Genomic DNA, 19954 nt, shown 5'->3' with positions numbered 1-19954 from the left:
TTTTTTTCACTGGGTACTCAGGGCAGTTAAGTGGATCAGAAGGATAGAAAGGCTGGCAATCTAGTTTTTATTGTTTTTCTTTCCTATTTTCTTCTGTAAACCCGGTCAATACACCGGACAAACAAAAAAAAAAGCTCGGTTTGCTGAATGAATTAATAAGTCTCGAACACACGTGAATATGTCCAATTAGTGTAGAGTCTGTAAATTTTGACTAGTGCCATAGAAGGGAGCCAACTGTACTTGTTCAAATCGTAAGTACACACCTTAGATGCAGTCCCAGCGGGTAGAATCTAGATCCCAAGACTCTTCAATCCCAGAACTCTTAACACACTGTAATTCGTAGAAATTAGATTTTTTATCATATACATCCTGGCAACTCGCATCCTCTGTATCCGAGGCTCATACATGTAGTTATACTAAATCTAAATCCGATGGGACTATCTAGAGTACATAGCTAGAGCACCTACATACCTACATGCAGGCGATACGGGAGATATCTGATTTTCAACGTATCGATTGGATTGTTCTGCCCGCAAACCCGCCCGCTGCCACGCAAAAAACAAGGTTAGGTGGAAAAAAAAGAGGCTCTTGCCGGGTAGGTAGAGTAGATGCTTGTACGTCATTGGTGTTTGTGTTTGGGTCAATTAGCGTTGAGTGAGATTCCGTGATTGGTTGATTGATTGATTTGCTGGAAGAGGGAGCTGCCCACATGTGTGCACCTAGGTTTTTGGGGTGCTGGATTTTGTGGCTGGTACAGATGGATTTATATATAGGTGGGTGGCACTAGAGTTCTTGAGCGGATGGTTGTGGGTTTCGTAAACTTTGTTTGCTGGGACAGTGGGGATATATATCTAGCGACTTGCTGATTGGTAGCCTTTGTGGTACGGGGTATGCGGGTTGATTGATTGCTAGTAGTTGAGTATATGGATACTGTTTGGCTGCTGGGGAGAGGAGATGGGTATTTACTTTGAGATAGTAAATCCTATAGACTTCCAACTCGTGCCGGCTGGGACCACATACATATCTCCAAAGCCTAATGTATTGGGTGACAAAGGTTCTCGTGATTTTGTACGAGCATTGGTATAACTCCACAACTACAAAAGATATTAATATCATTAAAGAGCTGAAGATTGATAGAACATAGATACCTCCTAGGTATGAGTTCCGATTGCCGACTTTACCGGATCAGTCTTTTAGGCAATCTTGCTGACTGCTATGCGAAAATCACGAGAACCTTTGTCACCCCACAATATATATATACCCAGATCTAGAAACCAAGATTTTAGATTATGATTATACCGCTCTGTGCTGTGCCCACACATGACCTCCAATAGAACAGAGCAGAACAGAATAGAAGAGAGGGACGAGTGATTAGCGGTTTGCGTCAGAAAGGGGTTGAGTTGTGATATAGGCCCGTTATCATGAGGTTTGTCTCTTAATCAATAATATATTGTGTGGGTGGAGCGTCGAGTGATGTCTTATGAAGACGCTTAATCATCGCCGCCGACTAGTAGAATACTATTAGTAGCATTCACATGATTTACTTACTTGTTTTACTTTCCTACACTTAGCTCTGTATGACACCCTCCTACATCCTACCTAAACGAGTCAATGCCTGAGTTGGGGAACCTCTGCCTAAAACCGTGCGAAGTGGAAGTGAGGAGTGAGGCTTGCGGCTGGGCTGGGCTGTGGTTTGTACTGCGGTATTTGCAGGTGGTGCCGGTGGGAGAGTTAATGTGACAGAAAGGAATGTAAATTTTTATGGTATCGAGTCTTTAATCTACTATGTAGTCTGCGCATGACAGGTTGGTTATTATGACTGGGCTGGGAAACTGCGCTGTTGCAAGGTGGAGTCAATATCGCAATATTGCTATTATATTGCTATTGGTTTGGTAAATACTTGCTGATCATCTTTTTTATAGTCAGTTACTTCTATATTTCCAAAACCTCGCAGTTTCAACTTGGATTTTATGATGTAGTTTGTCGGCCATTTCATACTTCCTTCAACAGTGCAAAATCCTTAAAGTGTTGAAGCTGCGCGTATTACTCTACCACCATCAGAGACATGATTATTTAGATCAGTATCACGCCCCCGTTTTTTCTCAAAATCAGGCGCCCATGATCGATGGGGGCTGCTCTACTCTGCTTTACTCCGCACCCTCCAGATCTAGAATTGAAACCCTAAGTAAGACACTGGTCTTGGCGAAAGATCGAGAGAGAGAGAGAGAGAGAGAGAGAGTCTGCCCGCTTACTATTTGCAAGGTGGTCTAAAGGGTCCCCCCCCCCATGATAGTCGCACTGGCCTGGGATTATATAGAGTATGTACTCAGTTTGCTCGGGTCGAGACTGTCTGCTCGGGGAGTACAGCTTAACTCTGGGGTATATGCAGCTGCACTGTCTGTGCAGTTTGTTGATCACGATCAGGGAGCAAGGGGCTCTCCATGGGTATGTGCAGCAGGAGGAGAAGGATCGAGGAGGAGGAGGAGGAGGAGGGGAAGGGCAGCTGACCAGAGTTCTGCGAGTATCTTGGGGGGGGAGTACATATATTATTAGTAAGCGTAGTGCTTGTGCTCCTGTGTTCCTGTGTTCCTGTTCCTGTCCTGTGTGTGTGCTCTGTCTGTCTGTCTGTTGTTCCCTTGCATGCTTCGAGCAGCCCTTCTTCTGCGCGGCACATCTCATCTCAACTCATCCACAGTCCGCTCACTCATCCACTCAACTCATCCACCATCCACGCCTGGAAACAAAATACACCACCACCAGAAACCACACAAATCACCGCCACCAACCACACCACACAACTCTGCACAACCACACACAACCACACACAACCACACACAACCCACAAACTACAATCACTAACAGCAATATCAAACATCACCAGCATCTACAGAAAAGTACATACAGCAAGCAGCCAGCACAAAACCAGAAAAAGACAGAAAAAAGCACTCAGCTGAAATAACACGCAGTAGCACGCACGAACGATGGTCTACTACCAGCGTCCCCAGTCTCCCCACAGAGACGAGGACCCCTACTACAACCATAACAACAATAACAACAACCGCAATAACAATACTTACAGAGGTGCCCCCGTAGACCGAGACCGAGATCGGGACCGTGACTACCACCGCTCCCGCCGCTCCTCCTACTCTCCCGCTAGGGGCCGTTCGCCGCCCCGCGACGCACCAAAAGCGCCCCGTGCCTACCACGGGCCGTCATCCTCGTCCTACCGCTCACGGTCCGACTCGCACGACCGGATGAGCGGGAGAGGGGGAAACAGTGGCGGCGGAGGCGGGGGGTACTATGACCGCGATGCGCCCCGGGATCGCAGCCGCAGCAGGGAAGACAGGGAGTGGCTGGGAGGGCCGGCGAGTCGGGATGTGATCATTGAGGGACTGGGAGCGGATGTGGATGAGGATTACGTTGTTAACCCTCCCCCCTTGGAACGACTATACTATTCATCATCCACCATCACCACTATTATTATGAGCAAATATAAAAAACTACAATGGCTGGCGGTTTTTTCCCTGTCATTTCATGTTTTTTATATCATGCCTCTTTTTTTTCACCATGCCCATTTTGCACACGCACACTTTCAATTCTTTTTTAGTGGACTTTTGCTGAAAGTTTGACCTGGGGGGTCTGTATGGCGCCTGTAGATTATGAGAGGTCTTCAAGAAGGATTGCAAGTTGAGAACGTGGAGAAAGTCACGATTATTCGAGATCGCAAAACCGGTAAGCCCCTTCTTTCTTTCTTCCTTTCTTTCATTTACATCCTGAATTTATGGGGGTGGTTGGGAATCTTTGTGTTTCTAAGTGGGTGTCGGGCACTTCGCCTTTGTTTCTCGAAGTTATAGGCAATTCAAGGCAGTTTGCCTTTGTCCATTTCTACTCGGTACCGGATGCGCGCGCTTTCTTGCAGCAGTACTATCCAAACAAGCTGAACCTCGGGCCTGGTGCGGATAGGTGTAAGGTGGCGTTTTCCAAGGAACGGGATAATGAGGATGGTGGCAGGAGAGGCAGGAGGAGAGATGACGGCGAGGAGGAGTGGAAATGCAGAGTTGTGAGTTGTCCCATCATTCTCAAGCCCCTTGGCCATATATCGACTTTTTCTAACTATCTGCCAAAAACAGTGCCTTCTCCTGAACTTCCCCAGACGCCAAGAATGCTTCCGCTGCCAGACCCCACGCTCAGGTTCGTAATCACGTCCGAGTAATCATCACCACCCTCCACAGGTAATCTAACCTACAAGCCAGAAGTCACCCTGACCGGCACCCTCACCCACCCGACCCCAACACACTTCACAAATGACGGAGAACGCGACATGGCCACATCCCCCCCTTCGCAATTCCTCCTCTTCCGCGGCCTCGAGCCCTCCGTCACCGAAGAGCTCCTCGCCAAGGGCGCCCTCAAGCTCACGGTCCCTCCCGGCACCACCCCCGAGCTCCCCCCAACCTCCCGCACCGGCGGCGCCCCCATCGGCGCAAAGGAATCCTCCATCAAGCGTGTGCTCCTCGTGCGCGACCGCAAGACGGACGAGAGCTGGCGCTACGGCTTCGTCGAGTTTGCAACGGCCCTCGACGCCCAGGCCGCCCTCGCCGCGTACAACAAGACAGAGAAATTCACAATTAGCAGCCGCCCCGTCACGGCGTCCTATATACACCCGGGCGTGTTTGTGCCCGTGTATAATGCGTCAAGAGGCGCCGAGCGCTTCACATTCCTACCGATGACGGCGAACGTGGGCGGTGGCCTGCGCCTGGCGTATTGGGACGATGATGGGTATGTGTCGGAGTTTATAGTCTCGAAGCCTGAGCAGGAGCCCACTGCCGCCGCCGCCTCCGCCTCCGCCGATGAGGCCGCAGCAGACTCAAAGAAGGCGGCAAAGGGCACGAAAGACACCACAGACGAAAAGACAAAGACCAAGAAACGCAAAGCCGACAAAGACGCCGCCGCCACCGGCACCGCGGCACCCGGCATCTCCGCCGCCTCAACATCCAAAAAGGCCACCCCAGCCCACCTCCAATTCTGGCAAAACCGCCACTCGGAGCTCCACGGCATCACCAAGCCCGACACCACCACCTCCACCACCATCACCACAGCAGAATCAACAACAGGCTCCACCTCCGGCGACGGCGGCGACGACGACAAGCCCTCCTCCACCGGCGGCTCCGCACCAAAAAAACGCCGCACCGCTGAACCGGCTGATGAGACACCGCGAGAGTCGTTCGCAGACATGAACAAGCTCGCCTGCCTCCTCTGCTCCCGCGTCTTCAAGACACCCGAAAAAGTCCACGAGCACGAGCGCGTCAGCACTCTGCACGCCTCGAACCTGAAGGACCCCGCGCTGTGCGAAGCGGCACTCAAGAAGCTTGCTAAGGCCGGCATCACCGCCTCGTCCGCCTCGTCCGCCACACCCGAGTACCGCGACCGCGCCAAGGAGCGACGACAAGTATTCGGTAAGAGCGCGCCCGCTGCAGCAAGGAAGGAGCCTACCGCGGCGCCGGCAGCACAGGCGGAGGCGGAGGTGGTGGCGCAGAGCAAGGGTGCAGCGCTGCTGGGCAAGATGGGGTGGACGAGCGGGCAGGGGCTTGGCGCGAGCGGGGAGGGCCGCACAGAGCATGTGGTGGCGGAGATGTATACGCAGGGCGCGGGGCTGGGGATGAAGGGTGCACGGGTGGGGGATGTGGAGGAGGTTGCCCGGGGGGGCGGCGGCAGCGGGGGCAGTTATAGTGAGTTTGTGAAGAAGACGAAGGAGAGGGCTTTGGAGCGGTATAAGGGGATGGATTGAAGAATTGGGGGGGTTAATGGTTGGGGATTTTGTATAGTAGCGTGGTACGGGGGGGAGAGTTGGTGGGGATGGAGATGGGGATGGGTGGGGAGAGGTATACAAATAGGGGTTTTCTGTTTGCTTTTTTTTTTCTCTTTGTATCTTTTGAGAGTACAGTATAGTACAGTACAGTTACAGTAGATGGGGTGGCCATTGCTATCCCGTGGTTGGCTTGGGGGAGTGTCAATTAGAGTATTGCTTGTCTTTGTATTTTCGTGGCCCATTTACAAACGGTTCTCCCCTCATTCAGTTGAGTCGATCTTTTTTGCCAGGTGATAAAAAGTAAATCAAATTGACCGACTCTCTCAAATCGGCCCTCCTTGAGATCCATATTGGGGAATGGTTTTTTTTTATACCAATCTTTGGCTTTCTGCATAATTATTCAATCACACCCTTTCTTTTCATCGCGGTTGTGAAGGTTGTGCTGCTTGTTTGCACATAAGATGTGGTTCAACTATGACGTGCTACTAATCATTGACACTAGGCATGGAGGGTGACTTTGTTAACCAACTCAACGTAATATCTCATTAGCTCTGGCGTCGATATAGTTCAAGGCGAGACTCTTCATTTGAATCCCAGAGCCAATGGGAAGAATTGAAGAGGTGTGTATAGGGTTCCTTTTCTCCCTCTCGCACCATAGCTAGTATGCACCCCCAACTAGTTGTCTAGATCCCCAAACCCCAAACCCCATCAACATCACCAACCAACCAACCGACCAGGCATTGGCCCCGATTAGCAAACAAACAAACAAACATCAAATACCGAACTCAGAATCGCACCTAGCTATGATCTAATCAGTTCCAATATGGCTATATGATACCCGCTCCAATACATTATAAGATCATCCGAGGCCTGTATCGCTTTCGAACACGTCGTAACAGCGTCGGAACCTCGGCTGCAATATTGACATTAATAAGGCGTTCTGCACACGCGCACGGTTCTAGATACACCGCTACGTCATGAACCCAGATCCAACAATGATATATGTGTTGTGAGTGCGGCGAGTGATCGTACATGATCCGAATTCGGAACCATCACATGTACTCGCCAAAAAAAAAATAAAGTCTGTGGATGAATTAAGTACCGTTGCAACGCAACCATTATGCCAGGTACTTGATTCATCCAGAGACTTTATTTTTCTTTTTTTTTTTTTTTTGGCGAGTAGTGAGTACTGGGTGATGTTGAGATAGTTTGGTGTATGTTGGCGAACGGGTGTGAGATGGTGGTGTTGCTGGTAATGGTGGTTTTGTGGTGTTTGTGTTTGTGGTAAGTTTGTTATATCTATGTAGGTATTGGGAAAGATGGTGGTACTAGTATACGTAGGTAGTATAGATATATCGCAGAACAGCCCCCCGTCGAGAGCTAGAGTACAGTTCTCGGTCTATTAGCTATAGCAGATTACTACACACGCCTTCTCTCCCAATTGAGCTACACAATGACAAAGCAAGAAATCCAGCTCAGCACCACCAGCAGCACCACCAGCAGCACCACCAGCAGCACCACTAGCAGCACCACCAGCAGCACTACCAGCGCTAGCGATAAATCGAGCAGCGGAGTAAGAGGACCAGAGAAAGCAGTAGGAGGTGCAGCTCGCAAGCACATACCCCTCACCATCAGAGTCCCTCCCCCGACGCACCTGTCCCCTCCCGCCGTCACAGCCATGACGGTCTCTGTAGCTCCCACTGCTGCTGCTGCACAGCCACCGGGTCTACAGGACTTCTCCCCAAGAGACATGGCCCACGACCTCATGGCGGGGCTTGTGGCGACAACGACGATGACGACGGGGTACATATGGGATATTGATGCCCTGGTTCTGCTACAGGCCGCGGCGGAGGACTTTTTGAATGGGGTTACGGAGGTTGAGTGTAAGTCCCCTAGCTCTAGTATTCTTCTTTGTGAGTGCCTGCCCGCTGATTTGAGGTTGAAAGTGGGTGGGATGGCGGAGGATCTTGAGAATTTTGTGAGGGGTTTGGGGCAGCAGTATTGATCTGAGGAGGAGGGGAGTTAGTATTGGACGTTTCGGGGATACAGTGTTTGGATATAAGAGGGCATGTACTCAATATATGTTACAGTAATCATGTCTTGCAATCAAGAGTCAACTTCATGTAGGGAAGATCATTAACTCAAGGGTAAAGGACTTCCGTACCACGAAGGTTACTATTGAATACTTGTATAGATTTTTTATAACATGAGTTCCAGTGATAAATTAAAAGAAAGCTGAAAATAGGTGGAGAGCAAACATTATTATTCGTGTCGAGGGTCATTTTTCTGCAGTCACAGAGTTCCTGTCTTTTTTTTTTTTTTTTTTTGTTTAATTCATTAATTGCATACAGAGTTCCTGTCAAGAAGGTGAGCTTTATTCCAAAGCCACCTAGCACAGTTCTCGTGTCCTTTTGTGGAACACTCAATGTGCTAGAGTCCAATTTTCAAACCTTTTCCGAGTGGTCGAATCATTTTTCATAATCCGTAGTCTAATCCACCACGTGCCTTGTGACCCAACCCAATGAGAAGTCATGAAGGTCACAGAAAACGTGACAACTAAATATTGTCACTCGCTCATGTCACGCTCCCAAGGCCCCTCCAAGTTCCAACGACTCCCAAGAATTCCCAAGGCACTCCCCGTGAAGCTAAAACTCCATATACCACGACTGGTAAAGCTCTCCCGAACGAAACACTCTAGAGAATTCTGCTAGTTTGTTAGTATGTACCAGGTAAAAATTATTCTCCCCGTCGGAACCCATCCCGAGTTCTTGTCCCGAATTCTTGCCCCGTACCGATCAGAAGATCAAACATCTACACCCGCTGATCTCGTGGGTATCGGGAGCTAGCTACTCAGACCAGACACCCCCGCCGAGAAATAGAAAGAGAATTAAAAAAAAAACCAATGAGGTCAAAATAGAGTTTGTACAGGGGGAGACAAGGTTTTTGATTGTTCCCGTTAGGGTTAGGGTCGTTTTTCATGTAGCATCACTCGATATTTTTCAAGTGTTTCTCTTCATCCCCTTTGCCCTCATCTCTTTGCCCCTTTGCCCCTGCTTTCGCCATCTCCTGTTTCCGCCACTTGCACTGATGATGAGATGTTGCCCCTTACAGGTGAGATACTCTATTCCCTTGAGTCTCAAAAAGACGCAGGAACACAGGCTTGCATCTAGTATTATGCACGAAGAGGGGGAAGGGTGAGGGGTAGGAGTAACCTATGCAATCACCCATTTCACACTTTCTTCCAAGAAGCTGGGCTCTTATCTCTTTATCGATTAAGGCAACTGCAGCCTGAAAAGGAGGCTTGGTCCCAAGAAGCCAACGTACGCGTCAGCCAGTGTGTGTTTCTTTTCAGATCATATCATGTCTGTGTGAGAAGGAGGGGCGGGCTCTTACTAATAGTGTCTCTGGCGCTTAGTTTTGTTGATCGATATCTATCGGGCATGTGCCGGTGAAATTTAATGAGGTAAGTTGTATCAAAAGTCTCTCCCTATTTCGCAGATTTGGCTCGGTGATCAGGAACACATAACTCTAGGGATTTGCAGTAACTGTCGCTTTCTTTCCTTTTGTGGTCCTTTTTCGCCATCCTGCTTTTGGAACCTCAAACAAGTGGCGTTCTTTCTCACTTTCCCTTTCTACATGATCTCTCTCATTTTTCGTTCCTGGGCGAGTGCGCCACGCCACGCCAAGTGAGCGTAATTCGCTACAGAAACAAAAAAAAACAAATAAGGCCCAAAAGTTTCCCATAGACAGTTAGCTTCGCTTTACACGGACTCTGATAGGATATCAGAGGTGGGATGGGTGGGGGAAGGGACAGACGAACGTTTTGCCCAATCGGTAGTGACGTGGGTCAAATCCATCCTTTTGGTAACACGGTAACACATTCAACAACGGTCTCGGCATCATTCCACTGGATCACGCCCAGGAAGCCCAGAGATTCAATTTCGCTTTTTTCTGTGCAACCTACGGAAACTTTATTCCTTGGTTCCTTGGTAGTTCCCTCAACTCCCTTCCCTTACGCAATCTTTCAAACTCTCCAGATGCCAGTGCAAAAGCCATGTTTTAGCGCAATTCTTTTTTGGCGGTGGCCATGGCCTTTTTTTTTTTATATATATTTTGTTTTCCCGGTAATTTAAACCCCTTGACACATCCGATCAACCATGTGGACAGTTGATAGAGTAACGTGCAGCAGCATTGATGCTTGAGCTCAATCGGGAGTACGAAGAAGGTTATTTTGAGTACACAACACCATTGTAACTTCCTTGAAATTGAATCACGAGAATAAGTCTGACTTACTATGAACATCAGATCAGGACGTGCGGGTTTTCCATGTTTTGGATCCTGTCTTAGTTCTCGGGGAACAGGAGAAAGTATCTCTTTTTTTATTTCAATTCACAAGAGTCGGATGGAACAGGTCTAGACAGAAAAGTCCCGGAAAAAGCAGAAATAGATTGGGGGGGGTCATTGTGGTTGTGGTTGTGGTTGTATTAACAAGGCCGCAGAATAGCATGGGACGGTAAGACGTCGGATCCGGAAGTGGAAAAAGGCGCACGCATTGATAACTCATGTCCAATCACTCGACACATTTTGCCAAGCATGGATCATCCCGTAATTTTTTGTTACATACCCAAGAATCACCAAGAGCCTCCAAGAATCACCAAGAGCCTCCCAAGGCTCTTGGTTTACCAGATGTGCACATAGCATTACATATATCTGAGCGCTGGAATGCAGTGTAATTGCTGACAGGGGAAAAGTGCAACTACGGCATCAGATCCAGGCATCTAAGCGAAAACAAAAAAGATGATGTTTAGACAAAAAAAACCCAGTCAGGACCCTGAGCTTCTCACCTCCCACCTCCCACCTCCCACCTCCCACCTCACCCACCCCCACCCTTGCTGGCGTCTAATGTGAATAGGGTACCTATGCACTCAGGTAGAGCTGTGCACCGAAAAGAAAAAGAGTGCGTGATGACAACAAAAAAGCAAAAAGGAAGGCAGGATGGAGTATGTATGTGTACCTCTTTTGCCTTTCCGAACCTGGGACGCAGCTCGTATTGACGTTCTTGGCCCAGCAGGTCTGGTGACTGACTGCCCTAGGCTAAAAGTATGTAGATGTTGCCCTCAGTCATCACATCCACCCCCCCCCCCCCACAACTAGACTATGGGTACAGAAATCATCAACACCCGCGAGGATTTCATCAAGTGAGGTGTGAAACTGAAAAGTACCTACCTACTCACACATAGGTGGCTGCATCAATGTGCCCAGTGTAAATTCGCGTTTCACCTAATTGGTATAAGGAATCCTCTCACACATCGCTTCTTTTGTGATCCCTTGTTCGCTTGCGTGGGGCTGGATGCAGGTGCCCTGCCCTAGATATTGCGGATCCGGTGTATTCTATGAATGATTCGTGCATGGTTGTGTATAGATTACCCTAACCCTGACAGCACAATAGGCGCCCTGAGATAGGCGCCAATTGCACATCGACATCTCCCACTCCCAGGCACCTGGACAGAAAAGTAAGGGATGTATTTTAAGATTTGATCAATAATGGACTCATAATGTAGAGGTAGAAATATGTTCAGCTTTATGATTACTTTTATTGTAATGATCCACATACACATCATCAAGCAAAAAAAAAAAAAAAAAAAAAAGCTCAGTCTGGTTTTCTTGAAAGCCAATCGATTTTCATTCTCCCTCTTCTATGCCTATGAAACCCACCAAACCCTCCACACTAAGATTCTAGAGACGTAACCCCATGTTCATAACCGCCCAGTGAATTTTGCGAAAAGAACAGAGCATGGCGAACCGACTGTGCAAAAACAGAATTTGAGGACACACAAACGTAAGGGAACTGTAGAAAGCTCATGACAGAAAAGGAAAACCCCCGACCAGATGCAACAAAGAGAATTAGTATTTAAAGTCCTTTACTATAAGAGAATTATTTCTTTAGACGACCGAGACGAACTGGCCGACAGATGGGATACCATCAGCAACCACGTAAACAACATAAGGGCCTGGTGGGCAGGTGTTCTTGTTTGGTGGCATGGTGACGGTGATAGTTTGCGCAGCGGTGCCAGCAACGAAACCAGTGTTGTCAAGGAACAGCATGCGGTGGCCCATGTGGACACTGTGTGTAACGAAACCACCATAGTAAAGTGAGACTTTGACGCCCTTAGCAGTGACAGGAACATTAAATTTGATAGTAAAGGTGGATCCGTTTGCAGGGAGGGATTTGGAGCTAAGCACCATCGCGGTAGGACGGAGAGCTGCATTTGCGCCCTGGAGGTAGGGAGGAGTGAACTTCTCAACACGGAAATCTGTGGAGATAGAATTAGCAAACATTTCAGTTGTCAGCTTTTGGTTCAAGGTAACTTACCAGTGATATATGGAGTGGTTGCGGAGGTAGCTAGGATTGGCATCTCGTGAGGGTTGCTTCCAGTAATCATGACAGTTCCATCAAGCAACAAGAGGGCAACAGAGTGGTACAATCTCGGGATGGTGCTAGATGCGAGCTGGGTCCATCGAGCGCCTAGAGCCTTGGTAGGATCATAAAGAAGAGCAGGGAAAGTTGGGTCAGTAGCAAGCTCGAATCCCTGGGCACCACGGTTGGCACCATTGACCCAAAGAACAGTTCCGTCAGGAAGGAGAACACCCTCCACCATGACACGGCCAGCTGGCATAGCATCCATTTCCCAGGTAGGGTTGGCAGCTTCAGGAGAGATTACACCGCAACTGGCTTCGGTGGGAGCAGTGATATCTTGGTAAGCTCCACCACCACAGATCATAACCTTTGAGTTCCAGTTGCTTGCGCTTGAGAGAGGTAACAGAACACTTCCGCCAGTATTGGGGTAAGTTCGGTAATCGCCAGGAAGATCAGGCATAACCTTGGTGATGGCATTGGTAACAACGTTGAAAATATCTGAGGACTTGGAAGTGAAGACAAAAAGTTGACCATCTTTGAGGAGATGCATGAAAGGATACATGTAGTAAGGCTGGTTCTTGACCAAAATCTCCATGTCAATATTATTTCCCTCAGAAATACCGGCGGGACTAAGGATCTCATAGGTAGGGTTGTTGTTGGCAGGAACAGTAGGGTCGAGTCCATTCAAACTTCCAGATGCAACAAAGATTCTGCCATCAGCCAAGATCTGAGCAGATGCATACCAACGCTTGCTAGCCAACTTGTTACCGGGCTCCCTCCAGCTCTGGCCATTAAGACTAGCATCAGAAGAAGAACGGCTGATGTAGCGAATAGCATCAAATCCATCCGTGACAGTAGGGTCGATGAAATCCAAAGGACCATTGCCACCAAGAGAAACAAAGTCACCGTTTGCAAGGAAGATACCTCCAGCGCAGAAGGCGTTGGTCTTGTAACTCAAGGGGACGACAGTATTGCTTACGGGGTCATACTCGGAGGAGTATGCATACTGGCCGTTTGGTAGCCTTAGCTGAGTGTAGTTCTCAACCTTGTCCAAGAAGATAACGCGACCATTAGGCATAAGACCGGCGTGCATGACCGGAACACCGGACTGTCCCACGACTGCGAAGGCACCGCTGTTTGTGATAGGAGCAGGAGATGGACCGGGCGCAGGTGTTGATCCTCCATTTTTGCACTTTTGAGTTCCATCTGTTCCAATAGAGGAGTCTGATTGGCATCCGTCACCACAGTGAGTATCAGTGTTACCGCAGAAACCGTACATAGAACAGCACTCTCCCAGGGCGAAGCCAGTGCAGGTATATGCGGGTGTGTTGCTATGACCGCAAGTACCATCAGTGCTAGGAGGTCCGACAGGAACGGCAGATGGGGTAGGAGATCCGAGGACAGGTTCTCCAGTAGTGGTGCTGCTTTCAACAGGAGTGACAGGGGTAGTTCCTGTACACCCAGATTGGCACCCACTAGCAGGCAAGCAGTGACCATCAGTGGTACCGCAGTATCTGTGTGATTGTTAGTTAATGTTAATGACTATAAAGCAATTTCGATGCAAACATACCCGTATTGACTGCAGCATGTCCCAAAAGCAGATCCCGCACAAGTTGCGCCAGCGAAATCTGTTCCGCAACGACCATCGGCTCTGGGAGCAGTTGCAGGCGCAGAAGAAGTGGCGGGGGGAGTAGAAGAGACTGGAGGGGTTCCAGTGCATCCAGATTGACACCCATTTGAAGCCAAGCAGTGACCATCAGTGGCACCGCAGTATCTGTGATTGTTAGTTGATGTTAATGTTATAAAGCAATTTCGATACAAACATACCCATATTGACTACAGCATGTTCCAAAGGTAGATCCCGCGCAAGTTGCACCGGCGAAATCTGTTCCGCAACGACCATCGGCTCTGGGAACAGCTGCAGCAGATGTGGCGGCCGGGGGAGTGGTAGTGGTAGTACCAGTTCCAGTGCAACCAGATGTACAACCAGTTCCACAGTGAGCAGGTGTATTTCCACACCATCCATATTGCTAATATCAAATAGTGTAAGTTTATAGTTTCGATAGCAGTAATTGAGAGCCTTACAGAGCAGCATGTTCCAGTATAAGAGGTGGCCGCCGGGTTGCAAATCAGACCACCATTGGCAGGTCCACATTGGCCGGTGGTAGAGAAATCACCAGGAGCAGGAATTGGGTTGGGCATACGAGCAAAAAGGTAGTGTGCATCGCGTACGCAGCTGTAAGTCCGCTGTTAGTAAATGTTTACAGATATAATCATATTATCTCACAACCAATAAACGGTGTTTATCGGTGTGTTCGACTGAAATAATTATAAAAACTAAATGAGGGAATTTTATTTAAATCAAATGGGATATGACTTACTAAGGCTCATCAGGAGTGCAGACCTCACCACGAGGGCACGCATCTCCACAGACTGTGGGTTCTCTATGGAAATGGATGTTCCCAAGAACTCCCTGGGCCAGGAGACCCGAGAGAATGAGGAAATTCTTCATTGTGAATTAGTGTGCTCAGTAGATAGAGGCTGAGCAGCGGAAGAAAAGTTAGTAGTCTTCTAAAGAGGAGATGAGGAGACAAGAGTATAGAAGGGGAAATGAAGGAATAAATAGTAGGTAGTGCTGACAGAAACCATCCAATGATGCGTTTTCACCGAGAATTGAGACAATCTCGATGCATATGCCATGTTTTAAGTATGCAATGTAGGTGGAAGGGTCATGTTGCTCCGAGCAGAGACATCAGAATGGGAAAGATCTCCTACCTTAGACAGTGAAAGCTTTAAAATAGTGATTACGGTTGGAAATAGCGAGTGTGATAGGCTGGTGACAAACTGAAAGCGAGTGAATATCAAGAACCCCTTCGTTAGATGGGAAGTTCGAGATGATGATTAGAGAATGAGGGGATGGTGGTGGGGAAAGAGAAGAAGAGGTGGAAGGAGGAAGGGGTTATAAAAGAGTTAGAAACGCGGCTTGGGAATAGACTATCCGCAATAAAGGGTGAAGCGGCAACAATTTACCAAGAGACCAAGAAACTACTAAGAAGTAGAGTGTAGCGTCACAAGGCACAGAACAGAACACATGTAACCGCTACTAGCATGGCCGTGACCTGGCAAACAATTGCAAATTAAGCTCACAGAAGAGCGGGTTATGCAAGCTGTAAGTGACTGGGTAACTGCGGGATACACAGCTGTAGAATAAATGATGCTGGAGGGGCAGGGGGGGAGATTCGGCAGGGAGAACTGCGATAGGTTAGGATTAAAGAAGACGAAGAAGAATAAGAAGAAATCTGTCTCGTGAAAACAGCGCCAGTCTAAAGTGAATCTTTATTTAGAGTTCACTTCTGCTGTCCTATTGGACCTATACCCCTGGCCCTGCAAATCACGTTGTGTCTCACGCCCAATCACAATTTTCGTCTTCGTCTTGTCAGGGGTTTAATCAACTCTAACCCCACATATTCTAGCGATGTTAAATTGAAAATGGAATGGGATATCAGACAATGAGCAGCCACAAAACCTTGCCGCCTATCCCGAGCCGTTACCATGATGGTGGGCAGTAAGGCAGTGCCTGTTACGTCTGGGCATCGAAAAGAAACTTCCTTCATGATCATGGCTGTATCTTCAAGAGTGCTACATGTAGAGTACCGTATAATCTGAGAAATTTCGTTGCGCTGTAGTAGGGATCTTTTACACTAAAACTTGTAGATTGGTGTTAAAAGACTGCCTCTGATAGGTCTATATGCGCATTTATCCCTGTTGCAGCGCAACGAAATTTCTCAGATTTTACGGTAGGCATGTTCGTGGTTGAGTATGTACTCGAGTGCATGGCTGCACTTTGAATCGAATCCCGGATCACGAACGGCAGTACCGGAGTTTCCCTCGGACCCTTCTTCTTTTTCAACCCTGCAGGTTTTCTTTACAACTGGCAGCTGCATGCCTCAGCCAGCCTTCATCCAAACCGACCGAATATGGCACTTACTAGGTTTTTTCGGGCATCTTACCGCTAGTCGTGGTGTGGGCTAAGCTTTGAGTCCTTTCGGTTGTGCAGTTGAGCTGAAACCCCTACTTACCCTTTTTGGTCCTCCCAGGAACGTTTGTTGTTGGTTCCTCGTCACGTAAGGTACCGTGCAGCCGGCACGGCTTGCGCTTGTTATCGTCATGACCTACCTAGAGTACCGACCTACAGATACATGTACCTAATAGAGCACTTTATGTGGAGTCCTGAATTATAAGTGTATGTACTCATCGTGGCTATGCCATTTCTTAGGGAGATCCATATGTACACTTTCATCTACGGAATAGAGTACTCTACATACTCTATGTAACCTCTGCTCTATCCCAACACTTTAGTAGCATCATATCAGTAATTATATGTGGGTATCGCGATGCTGTTACCTACCTTTCCTGACATCTTCCAGCACAGGGGAAATCCCCATTCACGCCACTGTCGTTGTCAATCTACACGCTTAACCCCCGCGTCAGCAAAAGGGGTAGATAAAAAAAGAGAGGCTTCTGTAAGTGTTTTTCCTATCCAAGGTCACTTCCACGGTTTGTCCTTGTGCTTCAACTGTCGGGGACCGGAAGACAGTGTGTGACGCTAAGAAGTTTACGTTCCTGGAATCTTTGAATCCATTTTTATCTACCCGTCAATCTGGCAGGGTTATGAATAGCCGGATACGGCACTCGATGTATGAAATTTGTCTGCTCTACGTGTAGGTTGGTAGGTGGTTACATGTAGTAACTATAACTGTAACCACAACGGATTGATCGTTAGTTTTCCATCCTCCAACCTCGTATTCCGAGCCAGTCTTGGGTTGCACTTATTGCAATAATGCAAATGCAAGGGTATTTCTAGAGTAGGCCACGGCTATTTCATGCCACGCCTTGCCTGTGGTGCGGAAAGATACTAAACACGCTGGAGATCTTGAAGCAACGTCACAGTGTCTCCATTAGGCGAGGCCCGTATACGGAATTGTACAACTCTGCCAGCACCTGCTCTCAGTTTAGAATCCCATTCTGGACTCGTACTGTAAAACATGTAGGTACAGTGGACATACTTGCCCTTCGAGGTCGACTTGATACACCGAGGTCTTACTCGTATGTGGACAAAGTAATTGTATCCGTGTCTGGGAAGTTGCATGTCAGTACTACATGTACCATGTGCCGAGGCTCAAGTCACGTTGTATAGTGGGGAATTTTGCGTGGGTCGAAACCCCGCATACCCTCCTTTCTAGAACATTTGGACAGAACTCAAAATAACGACGCCCTATGCAATTGCCCTTTTGTTAGCTTGTGAACCAGATGCAATTATTCTTGAATTCAACTCTTGTTCAAATTCGATTTGAATAGTTGCCCAACTATTGGCTTTAGCTCCTCTATAGCACCCAATTTATCAACGTTCTCCCTATCTTACCGTTTATCAGATATTCCGCTAGGATGAATATAACCCCCGAGCTCTCAGAAACTCACTACTTCGAGACCAATCTACCACCGAGTACTCTAGCCGAACATACAGCGCTTGCAAATGCCTTTGTCAAGCAGCATCATGATGCAAAGCGACCTGTCGTTCTTCTCACCTCAGGCGGGACTACAGTACCACTAGAGAACCAGACAGTACGCTTCATCGATAACTTTTCGGCCGGAACACGAGGAGCTACTTCAGCCGAGTATTTCCTCTCCCACGGTTACGCCGTGATCTTTCTACACCGACAATTCTCGCTCCTTCCGTTCTCTAGACATTATTCCCATTCGACAAACTGTTTCCTCGATTTCTTATCTGAATGGGGGCGCATCGGCGAGGACGAGGAGGATGGTGGGAAGGCTGAGCAGGCAGCAACTCCAGATGTAGTTGTGAAGGCCAAGTACCGGCAGGAAATGTTGTCTGTGCTGAGGAAGTACCAGGAAGCCAAAAAAAAGAACCTACTTCTCCTACTACCGTTCACGACTGTGACGAGTTATCTTTTCACATTGAAGGCATTGGCATGCGAGATGCAATGCTTGGGAAATGAGGCATTGTTCTACCTTGCAGCTGCTGTATCGGACTTCTTTGTACCTCCCAGCAGGATGGCGGAACATAAAATTCAAAGTGGAGATATCCCTTCATTAGGCGGTGACGGTTCTGGGGTTGGTGGTGGAAAGAAATTAATCGTTGATCTGGATCCTGTACCAAAGTTTCTGAAAAGATTAGTGGAACAATGGGCTCCCCAGGCAATGATTGTCTCTTTTAAGGTCTGCCCCTTCTTTGAAGAGAAGTAAATCTTTATAAGATTAACATGCTGATCTTATGAAATAGCTGGAAACCGATCCCCAAATGCTCCTCTCAAAATGCAGACAAAGTCTTGAGCGTTACTCCCACCACCTTGTTATTGGAAATCTCCTCTCTACGCGAAAACGCGAGGTTGTCTTTGTAGACCGAGAGGGCATTGAATGGATCCGTACACCAGAAGCAGGCCAAGACTCAGAGGAGGTTGAGATCGAAAGTCTGATAGTTCCCGCTGTTATCCGAAAGCATCAAGAAATGCTTGAGAGACGGAAGACTGGTGCTAAAAAATAGGCCTTAAAGATGGCCGAGACGTACTATACAAAGCAGGATACCATATAGCATTTGTTCAGTACAGTTTCTCTGCTCCATGAAGGGTATCGCCTAAACAAGCTACCACATCAGCGTTCACTCCTCTCTCTCATAGTACATATTACCGCTTTTCGATATCAAAGGTATTGGATATAATAAGCACATGTATCCATTGTTGCCCATACGATTCCAATTGCAAATGTCCATATCCAGCGTGAGAATTTGAGGGAAAGATGCGGTAGTACTATATCAATTGTAAAAAAATATATATATAGGCATATATGTCACTAATATGTTAACGAATATTGCTTTATATATATGTGTGTGTATATATATGACTACGTATTTAGCCAGGAAGGTTGACTACAGGTAGGCTTACGACACTGTACTCCCACTGCGATTGAAAATGTCAACGAGTGATACTCTGTGATACACGACGCGCGTCTTGTCCTGATTCACGTGGCGAGCTTGCGGTGCGCCTAGTGATCATTATATGTAGAGTACATACACGTACTTCTCCTGTGCCATTGCTTCCGCAACACCTTAAAATGTGCTCTTCATCTCTCTGTTTCTCCTCGGTATGCATCGTACATAGAGTACATATAGGTACATACATCATACCTATATCTTGAATTATCGCTCGGCAATCGTCAGGCCAATGTCAGAGTCATCAGCCCTAACTTCTAAAGCGACGGCTTCCACCGTCAACTGAGACGATAAGTAGATATTGCGAAAGTCGAATCGATCAGTCAAATTGCAAAAGAAATTCGTCCTTGGCGACGACTTCAATGTCTGGCACTCACTCCTAGGCCGGGCTGAGATTCAGAACTGAAGAAGAAATCAAACCTCCCAGGGCGAAATACTCTAGGTGGCAAGGGTTCATATTGTAACGCCTGTGGCTTCTATCAACTCATGCGGGTATGTGTAAACAATCTCTTCATTCATGTCAGCTGCCATTTGCAGCCAATCCCCCACTTTATTGATCCCCAGAGCTTATCCCCTATGTGTAAGACTGGCAGATTACGGCTGGTTCTTTTGGGCCGAATGATGTGTCAAGAGCATCATACCTATGAGTTTGAGAAAAGAGTCTGAAGAGCAGGAACTTGCCAAGCGAGGGTTGTCCTGTCTTTTCGATGCGCCATTTGCCCCT

The 19954-nt window shown here is 47.8% G+C and overlaps 4 protein-coding genes across 4 annotated transcripts; 3 read left to right on the top strand and 1 right to left on the bottom strand.

Moving 5' to 3' along the window:
* Nucleotides 1-2981: 2981 nt before the first annotated feature.
* LAJ45_01584 (uncharacterized protein) lies at nt 2982-5785 on the top strand (the record flags this gene model as incomplete). Its single annotated transcript, XM_046111177.1, has 5 exons — nt 2982-3419; nt 3657-3732; nt 3855-4060; nt 4131-4191; nt 4254-5785. The coding sequence occupies 5 exons, from the start codon at nt 2982-2984 to the stop codon at nt 5783-5785; spliced, it is 2313 nt and encodes a 770-aa protein (XP_045975121.1).
* A 1474-nt stretch (nt 5786-7259) lies between these two features.
* On the top strand, nt 7260-7811 carry LAJ45_01583 (uncharacterized protein; the record flags this gene model as incomplete). The annotated part of the gene is made up of 1 exon (XM_046111176.1): nt 7260-7811. The coding sequence occupies one exon, from the start codon at nt 7260-7262 to the stop codon at nt 7809-7811; it is 552 nt and encodes a 183-aa protein (XP_045975120.1).
* Nucleotides 7812-11749: 3938 nt separating this feature from the next.
* Nucleotides 11750-14736, bottom strand: LAJ45_01582 (uncharacterized protein; the record flags this gene model as incomplete). Its single annotated transcript, XM_046111175.1, has 6 exons — nt 11750-12120; nt 12180-13738; nt 13795-13998; nt 14052-14254; nt 14310-14460; nt 14606-14736. 6 exons carry the CDS (start codon nt 14734-14736, stop codon nt 11750-11752), a joined length of 2619 nt encoding a protein of 872 aa, XP_045975119.1.
* Nucleotides 14737-17669: 2933 nt separating this feature from the next.
* Nucleotides 17670-18786, top strand: LAJ45_01581 (uncharacterized protein; the record flags this gene model as incomplete). Its single annotated transcript, XM_046111174.1, has 2 exons — nt 17670-18461; nt 18526-18786. The coding sequence occupies 2 exons, from the start codon at nt 17670-17672 to the stop codon at nt 18784-18786; spliced, it is 1053 nt and encodes a 350-aa protein (XP_045975118.1).
* Between the last annotated feature and the right edge of the window lie 1168 nt (nt 18787-19954).

The sequence above is a fragment of the Morchella importuna genome (genome assembly GCF_003444635.1).
Source record: "Morchella importuna strain M04M26 chromosome Unknown Morimp01GS003, whole genome shotgun sequence".
In the NCBI taxonomy this organism is placed as follows: domain Eukaryota; kingdom Fungi; phylum Ascomycota; class Pezizomycetes; order Pezizales; family Morchellaceae; genus Morchella; species Morchella importuna.
The sequence above is the reverse complement of the archived record's forward strand: the minus strand, read 5'-3'. Positions and strand labels throughout refer to the sequence as shown.